A 16,900-nucleotide genomic window follows, 5' to 3' on the forward strand; every position below is an offset into this window, starting at 1 on the left:
CACCACTGAAAGATCATTCTAAACACGATATATTAGATCAGCGTGCTTTGTTTATCAAATAGTTGCCAGAGTCTGATGAAATTTAGTTATTAGTATTTAAAAAACAGATCAATAAAGAAATGGGTTAGCACTACAGCAATATAGTTCAATTCTTAGATCTTTTACATTAGGAATTTAGCAGAAGCTCAGACAGTTACTGCTATCGCATATTCCCAGCATGCTTACAAGCTACTTCAAAAAAAATCTGAAGCAAATTCCTTACCTTCTAAGCTCCTATCCTGTACTGATGTAGCAGTTAAATTCAGTGCTGTTTTCACCACTTCATAGAAACTTTTGCCCAGTGGCATCATAGCTAAATCCTTCAATGATGCTAAGGTACTGAAAGTGAAAAATAAAACAAAAATCAAGCTCTCTATACACCCAGAAAAACTGAAAGGGCGTGGTGGAAAAGATGAAGCTCAAGCAATTGAATATTAAAATACTTTCTTTATTGTTTTGTCAAGTTAGACTTTTCATTAAAAAAACCACAAGTTGAGATTTTACAGTTAGAGTTTCACTCAATTTTCATTAAGGAAATGTCTCCTAAGAAGACCAATGTCCTTGTAAAAAAAAAAAACAGAATGAGAGAAAAAGAGTTAAAAGTGAGAGCAAAAATGAGAGCAAAACCACCACAAGAGTTCTTCCAGTTATCCCCACAACAAGGCAGGATGGACACAGAATACTTGTATTTTACTTCCACCCAATCTGCAGAGAAAAAAAGAACCCTTAAAGCAACAGAACACTTATTCTCACAACAAATTGAACAAAGCACATTAGAAAATCCATTGATAAAAATATATCTGTTGAATTTCTTACAAGTCCCAGTCTCAGTAAGCTGTGAAACAAACTTCTTTGTTAATGTAGCTGTAATTTACTATTTAAAGTTTACATCAAATTTATCAGTTATTTCCTATAGAGTATTCCTTTGTTATTATGAAAATAAGAATCCAGTTTTGTTAGAGTGGATCAGCAGTTTCCAACATATGCCAAAGGATGAAAAAAAAAAAAAAACAAAAGACCAACACTATTTAACTTCACCAAGTAGGTGTGAAAAGTTTCTGTTAAGTACCTCAGAGAGACACAGCAAAGATGGTACAGTCCAGGAAGTGGGAGAAGTTGTGAATTTAGGATCCTTTCTGCTGACTAAATTCTGCCTGAGCTAGGACCTCTAGAAATGTATGTTAGTAATACAAAGCTAGTCAAGAAGTGAGCATTGTTTTTTGTGGTTTGCTTTCCAAATTGCATTAATTATGGCAAATTTGGTCATTGAAGGGCATCAAAGTCTTAAAAAAACCCAAAACCCAAATGTAAACATCTGAGTCTCCTCTTATTAATCACTTGTGGTTTGACCCCAGCTGGCAGCCAAGCACCTACACAGCTGCTCATTCACTCCCTTCTCCCACAGGACAGGAAGAAAATAAAAGGAAGGCAAGAAGACTCATGGATCAAAAACAGTTTAATAGGTTGTGCTGGTTTTGGCTGGGATAGAGTAACTTCCTTCACAGTAGCTGGTATGGGGCTGTGTTTTGGATTTGTGCTGGAAACAGTGTTGATAACACAGGGATGTTTTCCTTACTGCTGAGCAGTGCTTACACAAAGTCAAGGCCTTTTCTGCTTCTCACACCACCCCACCAGTGAGGAGGCTGGGGGTGCACAAGAAGTTGGGAGGGGACACAGCCGGGACAGCTGACCCCAACTGACCAAAGGGATATTCCACACCATGTGACGTCATGCTCAGCATATAAAGCTGGGGGAACAAGGAGGAAGGGGGGATGTTCAGAGTGATGGTGTTTGCCTTCCCAAGTAACCATTATGTGTGATGGAGCCCTGCTGTCCTGGGGATGGCTGAACACCTGCCTGCCCATGGGAAGTGGTGAATGAATTCCTTGTTTTGCTTTGCTTGCGTGCGCAGCTTTTGCTTTAGCTATTAAACTGTCTTTATCTCAACCCACGAGTTTTCTCACTTTTACCCTTCTGATTCTCTCCCCCATCCCATTGTGGGGGGAGTGAGCGAGTGGCTGTGTGGTGCTTAGTTGCCAGCTGGGGTTAAACCATGACATAGGTGAAGCAAAAGTTGTGCATGCAAGCAAAGCAAAACAAGGAATTTATTTACTACTTCCCATCAACAGGCAGATGCCCAGCCACTTCCTGGAAAGCAGGGTCTCAACATGTGTAACAGTTACATGGGAAGACAAACTCCGTAACTATGAACACCCTCCACTTTTGTCCCCTTCTCATTCTGTCTGTACTATAGGCTCAGAGTAAAGAAATCGCTGCTCAGATTATGTTAACAGATTAATAACTTGACGCAGCACAGCAGCCAGTGGTTACTGCTATCTTTGTTTACTTCTGCTGAAGAAAACAATAACCATAAGCTTACAATCAAGTTCCTGTCTTACCTCAGGAACACTCAGACTCTGAGAGTTTGCAAACCTTTCAGAAAAGACTTCTGCTTTTGGGATACAAGCGCTACAAGCACAGCTAATACAGGTTTGCATGTTAATAGTTCAGAGAACAAGCTGGAATAAGGTTACAAATGACTCAGGCGTAAAGGGGGAAAAGAAAAAAATCAAGCCCCAACACAGCTGCAATCCACATATTGTAATAAGAAGAGACTTATTTCCCAGTTTCAAAAACATTATGCCATCATATCCTTCATATCTTTTTTATTAGGAAAAAGACAGTGGGATGCTAAAGGGTGGCAGAATCAGCACAGTAATTTCCCAAAGTCTTTGAGCCCCTGCCTCCCCATGGGGTAAGGCTGGTGAAGTTCATGGTCAGTCTTGCACAGGCAGCCAGGTTCAGTGGCCTCCTCTAGCCTTACAAATATGTTAATTGACTACAATGACAACTACCTATCAACCTATTACAACCACCTACCTACTCTGGCAAATACATTTTTGACTTTTTCCTAACAATTCCCTTATTTTACTGAAAATTCCTGTTGATACTTGTCTTAGTCTGTGCTTTTGATACCATGTCTTCTTCTGAATCCAGCTGTCCTTTACCTGATGCAGAAAACTTCCATATTCAGAATACAGTCTCTGTGGGTTTTTTCTTGCTGCTTCATTTCTTGCAAGAGAACAGCCAAAGCTATTTCAATAGCAAGAGGCTTGAAAAACAAAATGGAGTAATTTTCCCAATATTGACCAAGCACTACATACATATTAAGTTGATTAGAATCCATACTATGATTTGCTTATATTCATATGTAAATATTCTGTCCTTCAAAGAGTCCCAAAGCACATTACAAAGTTCAAAGCCATATTATGTGATGGGCTAATTTCAACCATTGCTAAGATGAAGCTACTTGTTGGAGACTCCTAGGGAATCTCTGCTGAGCTGGACAGAGATGAAAAATACAGTTATGAAGGAATCAGAATGGGTGAAAACTCCTACTACAACTCTATAAAAGCAGAATCTGGTAAACAGAAGAAAATTTCAGCCTCTTTACACTGATAAAGATGCTTATTTTATTAAATAGGCAGTGAGAAGAACAAGAATTGCAGCTAAAATATTAAAACAGCGCACTTTCAAGCATGTAAGAGTACTTACTTTTGAATAACTTTTAGAAACTGTGCTATGGCACCTAACCCATCTTCTGTATAAAAGCTGTTCGATTCAAGGCGAGGGAGTGAATGCAGAAGGTTCCAGAAATATGGTTGCTTGTACAGGTTTTCTGCTCTAGAAATCATTTCCTCCACTTCATTCAAATCCATCTTTATGCGAAGAAAACACATTTACACGCAACACTTGCATTAACAGAAAAAAAAATAGCAGATGCCTGTTACTTTCCCTACCCCTGCCCTCTTGAATTTTAAACCATTTAAAATATTTTTTTCAAGTGGAAATGTACCTCTAGCTTTGGTAATTCACCACATCATTTTGGTGGTACTTTGAACCTATGGCAGCTTTATTTCAGATGTCTCTCTCTGATGGAGAATGGAGCTGAGAGAAAAGCTAAGCACTGTCTTTCTGCTCAGAAGCGTAACTCTCTCCCAAAGAGAAAGATCATCTTTGACATCTCAAACACAAGGAGCCCTTTAGCCCTCCAATGAATTTCTAAGTCTAGAGTATAAAGACCAGGGGACTGCCAGGGACATGCCATCCTTGCCTCAGCCTCACAGCTCCTTTGGGGGGGGTGCGTGTGTGTGTGTGTCAAATAATAATTGATAAGAATGGCTCTTTAAAGAAGGACTGGGGTAAAACTACTTCTTTTGTAGGACTACACTATCACATGCCCATGCAAAACATAGGATCTATCATACTTGTTTATTATGCAGTCTTTGTTTCTCTAAATTAATGTTTCACTAGGGCTTGTTTGAATAATGGTAACATGAGCATGGTTTATACAAAAAGAAGCTTGTGTATACAAGCTCTGTTACTAATGATAGGCTACTTTCTACTAAATATTTTCTTAATGTTGATAAATACATTCTTTCTATTTTATATTCCATTACAGAAATGAAATTTCATATTGATACAGCTCCTTTCAATCAAGTATCTCATGAGCAATTTAAAAATGATACTATAAAAATGTCATCTAATTTTAAGTTATAAATTGGAAATCTAGATTTCATGAAGTAGCAGTTACAATCAATCACATACGGAGAAAATGCATTTTAAAATATTTAAAGTGAAACCAGTGATCTGTGAAAGGTACAAAATTGACAGTAATGGAGATCCACTACTGTGCCCATTCAGTCTTCCTCTTTTTGTTGAGATTGCAGGGGTGAAAGACTAATGCATTAGGGACAGCACAAAGACCAAACTTCTTTCACATAAACTGCCAAATTGATTCTGGCAGGAATTATGCTACATATTGCAAATCTGTCTTCCTTCACCCCCACTTGAGTCTGCTTGTCATATTTACTGGATCACAAATTTGAATTCAAAGTAATCTCATCCAAGCAAGAGCCCCATCTTTTCAATCTCACTGCAGTCCTTTTTTAAGTTTTGGGTTGGTTTTTTGGTTTTTTTGGTTTGGGTTCGGTATTTTTTTAATAATAAGTACACATTAGGATAAGAGTTCCTTGCAAGACATTCTGTAATATGATTTAATACAACTACACAAGGTCTGGCAGATGCACTTTTAAATTGCTCCTAATGAACAATTAGCCTTCAAATAGTTGTGAATTCTAGCTACAAACAACCTAGTGTGGTGGGTTGACCCTGGCTGGATGTCAGGTGCCCACCAAAGCCGCTCTATCACTCCCCTCCTCAGCTGGACAGGGGAGAGAAAATATAACTAAAGGCTCATGGGTCGAGATAAGGACAGGGAGAGATCACTCACCTATTACCATCACAGGTAAAACAGACTTGACTTGGGGAAATTAGTTTAATTTATTATCAGTGAAATCGGAGTAGGGTAATAAGAAATAAAACCAAATCTTAAAATACCTTCCCCCCACCCCTCCCTTCTTCCCGGACTTAACTTCACTCCCGAATTCTCTACCTCCCCCCCCCAAAGCAGCACAGGGGATGGGGATTGGGGATTGCAATCAGGTCATCATATGTTGTCTCTACCACTCCTTCCTCCTCAGGGGGAGGACTCCTCACACTCTTCTTCTGCTCCAGCATGGGTCCCTTCCACGGGTTGCAGTCCTTCAGGAACAGACTGCTCCAGCGTGGGTCCCCCACGGGGTCACAAGTCCTGCCAGCAAACCTGCTCCAGCGTGGGCTCCTCTCTCTCCACGGGGTTCACAGGTCCTGCCAGGAGCCTACTCCGTCACAGGCTTCCCATGGGTTCTCAGCCTCCTTTGGGCATCCATCTGCTCCAGTGTGGGGTCCTCCATGGGCTGCAGGTGGATATCTGCTCCACTGTGGACCTCCATGGGCTGCAGGGGGACAGCGTGCCTCACCATGGTCTTCACCACAGGCTGCAGGGGAATCTCTGCTCCGGCGCCTGGAGCACCTCCTCCCCCTCCTTCTTCACTGACCTTGGTGTCTGCAGAGTTGTTTCTCTCATATATTCTCACTCCTCTCTCCAGCTGCAGTTGCGCAAGTTTTTTCCCCCTTCTTAAATATGTTAGCACAGGGGTGCTACCACCGTCGCTGATGGGCTCAGCCTTGGCCAGTGGTGGGTCCCTTTTGGAGCCGGCTGGCATTGGCTCTATCGGACATGGGGGAAGCTTCTAAGCAGCTTCTCACAGAAGCCACCCCTGTAGCCCCCCTGCTGCCAAAACCTTGCCATGCAAGCCAAATACACCTAGACTGGTTTAAATCAGTAATCTAGAAACCAGTGAACCTCTATCAAATTTACAAGACATAATTTTTTCCTTCAACAGCATACCAATTTTTTTTAAACATAGTTTACTAAAACTTGACAGGATATAAATTTCTAACCATTATAATAAAGATGCCTCAAAATCCAGAACTGTAATTTGGAAATAGACTGTAAAAATACTTACAGTAAGAAAAGCGGTGATGTTATGGAGCCCTGCAAAAGCAAATATTTTCCTTTACAGAGAGGCATTATTAACTTCAGAAAAATCAGTTTTATAAGCAATAGCAAGTAGTACACAAAGGGCATTTCTACAGGAGTAAAGGCATGTGAAACAACTAATACCCTAGAAAGATAGTGATCTACTTGTTTTTCTGTTTTCCAATACCTTTACTATTATCACAAAAACAATTTAAAAGAAATTGCTTACCATTCGCTTTTCAGAAAGGCAAAATCATCACATCAGCACTAGATGAACGTACTAGCTCCCAGACAGCCAGACATGAAAATGACACTTTCACCTAAATCTTTCTGCTTGAACACTCAGCCAGAAAGACAGGGTAGTAGTAGGTCTTAAATGCCCACCTGCTACAGCAGCAAGGCTGCGCAGCATGGGTGGGAACAGAGCAGGAGCATCAGAACTTGGTCTTTCCAGTCTCACTCTTTCAGTGCAAGACTGACTTGTTTGCCTAAAGGTCACCAGGTGTGAGCTGCTGAGGCTTTCCATCCCTATACTCTCTAGTACAACAGAAAAACCTGAGGAGAAAGACTTAAATCCTGATAAGTTACTTTTGAATGCATGTTAGACCAAGTAACCATGTACTCAGATTATTAATCCTTACCTTTAAACCTTTACCCTCACAGTATTTTGTTAACTATCAAGTAGTAAAAGAAGGGCACAGTTTTACAAAGCTGTTTTGCTGATAATTTTATGATGGCCACAGTAATCATAATCATAAAAGTGGTTTTTTTCAGAATAGCTAAAATTTTAGTTTGTTCATTTTATTTTTAAGATAAGAGCATTCCTTTGTTTGATGGTTATCACTACCTGACAGACAAAGCAACTCATTGTTAGAAAGATCACAGCTTACCTGAAAACTTTGAGTTTTCCTCCCATAGCTTTTCTAAAGCCATGGTTTTCTCTGTGGTCTCAATAAATCCCCTTGCAAGTTCTTCTATCTCTTTCATGAAGTCTAGATCAGGTCCTGTGAATCTCTCTGGACCACTTTGGATGCCTGAAGTACTTTTTCACAGAAAGAAATGGGACAGGGGAGGTAATTACAAACTGGAAGCAAGTAGCTGAAAAATGTGTATATACTCACAGCAGTATTCTGATTTTTTTTTTTTTAAAGTATTATGCATTTACACAACTTTTATTTAGTTCAGTTCATTAGTGTGCAAGTTGCAGCATGGAGTCTCAAACCCTCAGGAAAGTGGGCAATGAAAAATTGCTGAGCTGGAGCAGCTCACCTATGCCAGTAACCCAATTCTGGCAGCAGCCAAAGACAGACACATCCAAAGAAGTCTTTGATGTTGCTGAACACACTCAACTTTTCTCCCCTGGTTTATCATGAGTCCAGGTGATGGTTCTTTGATGGCCTGCACCCTGAAGTTCAGGCTTTCCTATTGCATCTAAGGCAACACGCTGCAACCAGAACAGGTAAGTTGGTCAATGGCACCAGATGAAATACAGGTAAGTCCCTCTTTCTGGGCCCGGAAGAAAGTTGGTGCTTCCTCTTTAGTTAGTTTACTAAGCAACAGAACTATGATAACAATTCCACCACCTTAACAAAAAAACATCCATACTAAAAAACATATGCCGATTCCAGATGATGTGCTCCTCAAGGTACCCTTCTACTTGAAAAGAGAGAAGAATGGTGTCTCTGGCTACCTATTTTTGCCTTATGCTGACTCAACACACAAGAAGTATCTGTTGTTCAAAAAACCTATAAGGTTTGTATTTGGGATATGACAGCTTGTTTTTTCAAATACATGCAACAACCTATAAAAATAGTATCCTACTATCATTACTGGCTTTCCCCTGATTTTAGCTTACAGCTAAACCCCTGGTACATGTTATCTCTATTATCTCTATCATACCACCATCTGGTGGCTAATCAATAGCACAACAATTTTCTAACAATACTTTCAAGATGAAATCAGAAGTCAAAAAGTCATTTAAGCATCCCTATACAAGGCAAAATAACTTAGACTCTCCCAAGGCACCATAAACAATGGAATAATCATATTTAGCTAGGAATAATAGTCTTTTACTAGGCAGTTGAATTCTGTTTTATCTTATTGGAAGTTCAAATTATCTTAGGGTGAAATCCTGTGTAGCAAAAATATTGCTATCTTTCATTAGAAGCACAGTTAACTGTCACATAAGCCCCACTTACAAAAACATCATAGAGTTACATTCCTTTCTTGTCAAACTTGTATGTAAATACTAGTTTTCAGCACAATTCTTACTTACTGGTGAAGAAAAACCTAATGAGAGAGATTCACAAACCGAAGCAAAAAACATCAGCCACTGCTTTCTGATTCTCTCATTTCTCTTTCTCGCCCTCCCTGATGCTCATTTGTTCAGACACCCGCAGAGCTGCCTGCAACTTTAGACTAAGGGATGAAAAGAAAATTTAATCTTAAAACAAGTTCTTGATTGTCTCAGTGCAGTTTATTTCGATTCCAACTTGGCTGACAGCCAGTAGGATTTTGGAAAACTCTTTCACCAGCCTCAAACTTTAATGGACTAAAGGCAGAACAATTCCTCACCACATTTTTTTTGCTTTTAAATAAAGTTTTAAAAAGCAGGTTTCTGTTGTTCAGAGGGCAGCTTTTAGGGTGATTAATAGCTGCACTTTAACTATTGCTTTTGAAAACTACCACATAAATTCCAGTATTACTAACACACTTGCTGCCTGAAATTTCAGACAGCTAGAAACACTGGTGTTTGGCAAAGAAGAACAGGAACACTAACTACATACTGAAAACTTTCTAGCACTCTGCTTTTTGAGCACGAACAAGTGGCCAGCACTTGACCAGAATAGTAACAACCACATTGGTTAAAATACAAATCCAGTCAGAACTTAAAAAAAAAACCCCAATACAGATTTTTTTTTTTTTCAAAATACATGCTGAACTTAAAATTGACAACTAAACTCACAAAAGAAGGTCACTTAAAATGATCACAAGTATTCAGAGAAATGGAGCACAAAGGCAGTATTTCAACCCATGTTGTTTTCCCTCCAAACTAGACATAAGCCTTGCATCCCCACGTACAAATCTCCCTAGTTTAGAAGCATTGCAAACAATAATGCATTGGGGAAAAAGGACATGTTTACTCACATGGGAGTATATGGCTGGGCTCAACACTGGCACCAGGGCTGCTGGTGCTGCCCAGACTCCCTGCGAGCAGCAGGTTGCACAGATGACTGTGATGGTGGAATTAGTAACTCCCTCTCCTCTACCCCCATCGCTGACTCTGCTGCACCTTGGATCTGCAAAGCTTGTGTTGATAAAGAGCAGGGGAACAAAAAAACCCTCTTGGAATCTAATTTTATGTTCTATAGCCATCTGTTTGATATATAGCAGAAACACACCCAATAACACAGGCTGAATTATGTGAATATTAATCACTTCTGTTAATCTAAATCTCGTGTGACTAATCCCAGCCCAGAAACCATTCAGCCTCACACTGCACAAGCAGAGCAGCGAGCAGTTCTCAGAGCAGGTAAGTAGCAAATGTAATAGATAAGCAGGGTCTGTTTAGCAATAGCTTTTCAAACAAGAGGAAAACTGAACTCCCCCAGCCCCCAGTTTGAGCGAGGAAAAATGCTGTCTGCTCTTCATCACTTAGCTTCAAAATGTTTCACTGGTGGCTGTAAAGCTTCCTTTGAACTAAGAAGTTGGTCAAAAGGCTTCAGGTCATGCTGCCCTGGGTGCTGTGCGAGGCAGCAGCAGCAGCCTGCTTAGCCCTTCTGCTCTGACCCTTGCCCAAGCAGGACAGCAAGCTCAGCTGGGCTGTCCCTTCAGTGTGTCCGGGCCTGAGGGTCCTGCGAGGGGTCCCATGGAGTACACGGGGTGGGGGGGCACTGGGGAAGATACACAGACTAGAAACATTAAAGAAAATAGCTGGCAGCATTTGGAGCGTGGTGGCTCTGAAGAGCTCCAGGGAGAAGTGCGGGGAAAAACAAGTTGATGGTGAAACTGGAAGGGAAGCTGGGAAACAGTAGGGGAGTGTAGATATTTAGGGTATGGAAGAAGGGCCAAAAACCAGGCATAAGGCCCAGCTATTACAGAAGAGAAGGCAGCAAGTGCAACCTGAAAAACTCATAGAAACACCACACTCCCAAGCACAAGCCTCTCAGCAGAACGAGAGCAGCAGTTCGGACATGCTGTTTCTGAACTATTAGCTTTATGGGGATTTCCAGGGCAGGAGCGATGTCAGCCAGCTGCCACTCGTGCCCCTCTTTTGCCATCATTGCCACAGCCCTTCCTCTGGCTACTCTTGGAGCTGAGTGCAACCTCCTTTGGAAGAGGAAATGGCAACGGGCATGATACTAGTTATCAGGCTCAGTTTTATGAAACAGATTAAAATATTACAGAGGTTCCATTTGCTGAATGTCCGTGCTAAGTTTTAAAGGATATTATATATTTTCAACATGGTAATTGGGGACCATATTTATCTTCTAATAAGACTGCTGCAAGATACTACTAGTTTCTTAATTCAGCACAAGTTACACAAAATTGCAGGAAGATGTCACCATCTTGCCAAAAAGATAAGAAACTAGACTTCAAAACCAGCTGCAGGGACAGTCAAGACAAACAATTTTCAGACATTGTGCCAACAAAAATACTTAATTGTTGTACTGCTACTCTCCCAAAGAGCCTTCAGTGTGTGCTTTCTGAGGCAGAAGATGACACTAACTTACTTATGTATGTGTAAAGGAAGTCAACAGCAGCAGTTGCTAGGAACAATGAAGAGGAGAAGCAAGGGATGACAAAAAGGACAAAAGGAGGAAGGCAGTAACTTGTAGGACAGGATATACAGAATTAGAGCTGGGGTGTTAGGAGAACATGTCCATATATATACACACCATTTCATTATCATCTATGGTAACTCTTCCCTTAATTGTGCATTTCCAGAAATACTTGCATGAGGACAGAAATCAAACTAAAGATATACATTTATACAAGTTTTGACCACGACAAAACACTGCAAAAGAGCAAAAAGACTCTGCATCTCTTTCAGCATGTAAAAGCAATTGGCATTTCCTAAAGTCATGACTCAGAAATGCTAACTCTGTCCAAATTACCCAGTTACTCCAGATGACAATAAGAATATTTCAGAGCTCATCTGAGATCTCAGCTATGATGTGCAATGCCATTTAGACTGGTGATTTTCATAAGCCTCTCAGCAAACTCTTGTCTCAACCTCACCCCTGTCACCACATTAAAAATTTCTCTCTAAAATTGCAAAGCCCCAGCTGTGCTGGCTCCTGTTCTGCACCATCTCAGGACAGCCTGGAGACATGGTATCTCCATCAACATCAATACACATGCTGGACAAGAGCTTACTGCATGTCTGTCACAAAAAGGAAAGATCTTTCCCCTGCATGTTGCATGCTATTATAACCCTTCTAAAATGCAATAGACCAAAAAATATAAAGAACAGAAAAGTGTTGTTCTTAATTGGCTATAAAATGGAGAAAACTCATGTTTAAAATTCCTTTTCTCCCCAACTCTCCGACAATCTATAAGCAAGATCATGAAAATTGCTTTGGTTTCTGTTTTCCAACTACATAGCATAAGACTACAAAATCTGGCCCAGGCCACATAGGGTTACTATTCCAATAAGTTGCTGCAGATGTACAGCTATCCTGCAGAATTATTTCTTTTTTCATTTGAAGATACACATCATTAAAGAAAAACTTGACCCTCTAAGCAATTCTTATGCAAGTGCTATCTTTGTTGCTTAGACCTTCCTTGATTTTGTTTTTCCACACCTGCTCTTGTACATGAGCTCTTCTGACACTACTCCACTGGAGAACCACGGAGAACCAGGTACCAATAAAATCAGTAACAAGAAAAGGACTGGTGTGAATGGGGCTGCTCCAGGAGGGGGGCGAAGCTAGGAGCTGAGGCGACCCTGGAGGAGGCCATGCCCTCACCGGTGGGGCACCATCCCCCAGGATCCTAGCCAGCAGGCAGAGCCAGGGGTGGGTCACAGGCTCCAGCGACAGCCCCAACACAGTGGGATGAGCCCAGGAGTCCAGTCAGGTGCCAAAGGAGACAGAGCTACCATCTGGGACTGAGGGGTCCATCCAGGAGAAGATGCCAGAGACAGACCTGGGGCTCCAACACACCTACAGGGTGAGGTGGCTCAGGCTGCTACTACTTGTAGCTAAATAAAGAGAAATAAACTAATGTGCTTAGAAATAACATTTTAGAGTCTTGTTTTCGTGATCTTTGTAGTTCTAAGTTTGAGAAAACCTAAGCTTAATTTTCTTTTAGGTTTGAGAAGTCTAACAAACATAGATCTAGGAGTCTGAGCTGCAAGGGCAAATCCCACCACATTCTGCAAGGTTTGCAGTGGAATTAAGAGTACTGGGAAGACATTATGTTTCCATGCACAGGCACTCTCATTTGTGGGTGTGGGTGTAAGGCCATAGGACACAGCTGCATAGTTTTTATCTTACTTGCATGCTCTCAGTTTTACTCTGTGCTCCATTAAGATGAGGTGGGGAGTGGAACATTCTGGAAAGAGCAGAGAAAAATGTCCTTTGCCATGGGAGCTCCTAAATATACCTCCTAAATATTTCCTTACTCCTCTGCAATAATGCTGGGTGTAACAGGCTAGGGAATCGCATCAAAGAGCTGCAAGCCAGCAGCTTTTGCAGTGGCTGAAGAGAGGAGCAAGGAGCAAAGCCTCGGAGCTGTTGAAAAATGGATGCTTTCCGAGGCATCAGAGGAGGTGGCAGATTTTTCTGCAAATCAAAGTTGATGAGGTAGTTGTAGCCTTCACCTGGCTCATCTTCTCACCATGTCAGAGGCTGTCAATGGAGCCTGTTGCCTGGGGGGACGGTGCCACATCTGTGAGGGCATAGCCTGCAACAGGATGACTTAAACCCCTGGCTCAGCCCCCCTCATGGAGCAGCCCTGCTCAGGCTGCTCACTGACAAATAGTTATTTGGGTCGTTTATGGCTTTCATAGCGGAGGTTCCAACAGAAGTCATAGAATTACTTTGTCCAAAAGGCAACAACTATATTTCAAACTGATAGCACCGATGTGGTACATACTGTGAAAACAAATGGGTTGTGTCCATGCAAACTATGCACAGTCTTTGATTTACCCTTAATAAACACAGCATTGTTGATGCAAAAATGTCCCTGAAAATTATTATAAAGAACCACCTATGGTTTGGTACAAATCCCCAAAGGGAAGATAATTGGTATTACTGTTCCTGTGCCACCCCTCCTCTCCAGTCAACACAGGAACATTGTAGGATTCAGTTATGTTTGGCTGATCAAGCTGACAGTCTGTATTCCTAAGGCTGTCGGCAGCCAGCATAAGTCAGAGCAGCCCTGAGGTTGATTTAATTTATACTGATGGACCTGCTGGAATAGACTGACCTCAGAATGAACTTCATCCTACCTTTTCACCCCTTTTCCTTACCTAGGCTATATGCGGCTCAGTGTAGCCTATTGAGTGTATAAATATGCATACATGCATGCATTTTATTTTTCAGTTGAAAAATTGAAAGCCACTGAATAATTTCCCCAATTCTTAAGTAGGTCTAAGACTGCCTCCAGGAAATTCTTTCCTGCTTTTCTTTTGAGCTGAAACATAATTTGGGCAGTTCAGTCAAAGCAGTGTAAAAAATCATGCAGAGTAGTCAATATAGTTCATAGTTTCTAGAGGTTTAACACACTTAGATGGCATCTGGACTAGTGATATAAATAAAAACTATCCTTTTAGGAAAAAATTTTTTAAAAGGCCAACAGCCATTGTAAGTCTATAACCCAATAGTGTAGTATTGCCACTGCAAGTAACAGGCTACAGGCTTTGTACTGAGTTTGCAAGACCATGGCACAAAGGCTTGCCACCTTTGCTTTGTCTGAACTTGTCTTAATGTGCCTGCAGTTTTGGTTTTGACTTGATTTAGTTTTAACCTTTTTTTTTTTTCTGGCCAGATGGCTATTTGCTTTACTTTCACTTGTCATTGTATAATACCACCAGTTTTATACAGATAGTAGCAACAAGTGATCATTCAGTACAAAATGAGATATTTATGATTACCATAGCAAAGCAGTGCAGAGGAACACAGGCCCAGCATAATAGTAGAGGCCTTGAGAAGTGGGGACACAGGATGCACTGTACTGGAGTACAGGCCTGGGATGATAAGAGATGGGGCACAGGCTGGCACTGAGGACCCCATGGCTATAAAAAACTCACCAGTGGTCAGTTAAAATGCAGAATTATAGCCAGACAAAGCCAATTTATAAGTATCAAGAAAAAAGAACAGGTACCTAACATATGTAAAAGATACCACATACATTCAGATGTACCATATAAATTCAGATATATGATAGAGATACAGACCAATGGAGAACAAGCAAGGTATAAAACCACATTATCAAACATAAGTGACCCCAAGTGCACCCTAGAGTGAAAAGCCATCAAACCACATTTCTCCAGGTAAAGGGCTCCAGATCATGATTTGCCATAACAACCCCACCACCACCAGACTGCAGCCACTGACCTTATGACCCAGAGGAGCAAGTGGAAAGGTGAGCATAACCCCAGGGAAAGGAGTAGAAACTAAGTGGTTGTGTAACAATTTTAACTGTATTATTATTATGAGGAGAATTTTTGTTTAGGGATATTACTGTAATACTGTTATTTCTGTATGTAAGTATTTTGTGTAATACTAGATCTGGACTAATAATGATGCTTGGCTTAAACTGTTAAGATTTCAATTCCACTCACAAATTATTGCTTTATGTAGAAGGTGTTTGCCCATAAACAAGATTTATTTTGCATGGTCTTATGCTCAATCAACAGCTCTCTACATGTACAAATAACTAGAACAGACTGTCTAGATCAAACGGTAAGTATTATGGCCTATTACTGATACTGAAGCTTTCCAACTTGCTGCATGCTGAATTTGTTGCTACCTATAAACTTCTACAATAATAAACCATAAAAACCTGATGCTCTTACACACTTACCTGGCTCAAACCTCTAAGATTTTTTTTGGTAGATATTCTCAATTTTCTAAGAATAAGCATACATATATATACACACATATATTCTGATTAGCTCACCTTAATTTGACTTTATTGTTATATATTTTGAAAGGTTTCTTATGACTACATCCTTCAGCCAATTTGCATAAGTGTCTTTGAATCTCAATGCTTTTCAACATTTTGAAGTAGATGAAATTACTACATTTCTTAAAGAAAAAGCCTAAATTCAAGTTCATCTTTTTTCTTTCTGCATTCTGGCATCCTGTGACAAGGCCGTCTTACAAACTACTTTTTCAAGTTCTTTTTTTTACAGAGCTTCTGCTACTCCTTTTTGGCTCTTTGTGGGTCTTCCTTGAGAGTGATCTTTGTTTTGCTTTTCTGTGTTTATTTCTCCCACCATGTATGCTTCCAAACTATTCAAAGTTTAAATCCATGTATGATATACTTTTTGTTGCTCAATCTCACCCTCTTGTAATAAAAGACTTTCTAGTGAAGGATAAAAGTATGGTCTCACATGGCAGCAGTGAAGGGCAAGAATATCACAAGGTACCTCTCCAATTTTCCCCTAAAACAGTTTTCAGCATCTAATAACAGAATGAAATGCCCAAGAAAGGCAAACAAAAATTAGGAGGAGGCATGACTAAGGCCCTACATCTTTTGCATTCATAAGGACACTGAAGGCAACGTTTAGCACAGAGTAACAAAGCTCCTGTTCTACCTGTCTACAAGACAGTAAGAACCTTTGCTGTAGAAAAAGATGCACTGTGATACCAACAGCTCTGTCAAATTCGTATAACTTACCGTAAGCAGTTGTTTTTCTGTGTTGTGTAACTAGTATTCTTGCATCTTGAACCAACATTACAGAAAAGCGTCCGCATGAAAGGATAAAGGCCCCGACTTGGTAAATCCCGAGCTTCTAAGTAACCTAAAACCAAGCAGAGGCAGAATTAAAACCAGTGACATTGCAGTTACAAACCTGTACCATCACACTGTGTTCCCTTCTCCTAGAAAGTGGCTTTGTCGCCTGCAAACAATGAAGTTGTATCGATGGCAGGTGTCCCATTTAAGAACAACTAATTCACCACAGAAAATTAATAACTTCTGTGTCAGACTGTGACAACAGGGTATAACATTTGAGAGCGATCTTTGAAAAGCTGATTTTCATGGTAGTAACGCCATTGCAACATCATATGCTTTCTAGGCTCTCTGCCTAAAATGACTTGTGACCTAGATTATAATATAGACTTCTTCACAAAATAGTACTTCCTCTTTTCTCCCAGGCTTTCATGAGATGAAGGAACTGGTATTCAGCAATGTCTGAATGTACATCCATCAAGACTATCTAAACAGCAAATTTTCCATGTCTCTGGAATTTATCCACATCTC

General features: G+C 40.6%; 1 protein-coding gene across 1 annotated transcript in view; it reads right to left on the reverse strand.

Annotated features, from left to right (window-relative positions):
- The window catches only part of ABCA13 (ATP binding cassette subfamily A member 13), a 208,376-nt gene that overhangs the window by 182,245 nt on the left and 9,231 nt on the right, over positions 1-16,900 (reverse strand). Inside the window, exons 3-8 of the mRNA XM_076330301.1 lie at positions 16,316-16,439; positions 15,397-15,407; positions 7,354-7,497; positions 6,450-6,478; positions 3,595-3,758; positions 263-378 (exon numbers count right to left, since the gene is read on the reverse strand). Coding sequence (XP_076186416.1) covers positions 263-378; positions 3,595-3,758; positions 6,450-6,478; positions 7,354-7,497; positions 15,397-15,407; positions 16,316-16,439 — 588 coding nt within the window. The remainder of the gene's footprint in view (positions 1-262; positions 379-3,594; positions 3,759-6,449; positions 6,479-7,353; positions 7,498-15,396; positions 15,408-16,315; positions 16,440-16,900) is intronic.

This window comes from Aptenodytes patagonicus, chromosome 2 (assembly GCF_965638725.1).
Source record: "Aptenodytes patagonicus chromosome 2, bAptPat1.pri.cur, whole genome shotgun sequence".
Classification (NCBI taxonomy): Eukaryota; Metazoa; Chordata; class Aves; order Sphenisciformes; family Spheniscidae; genus Aptenodytes; species Aptenodytes patagonicus.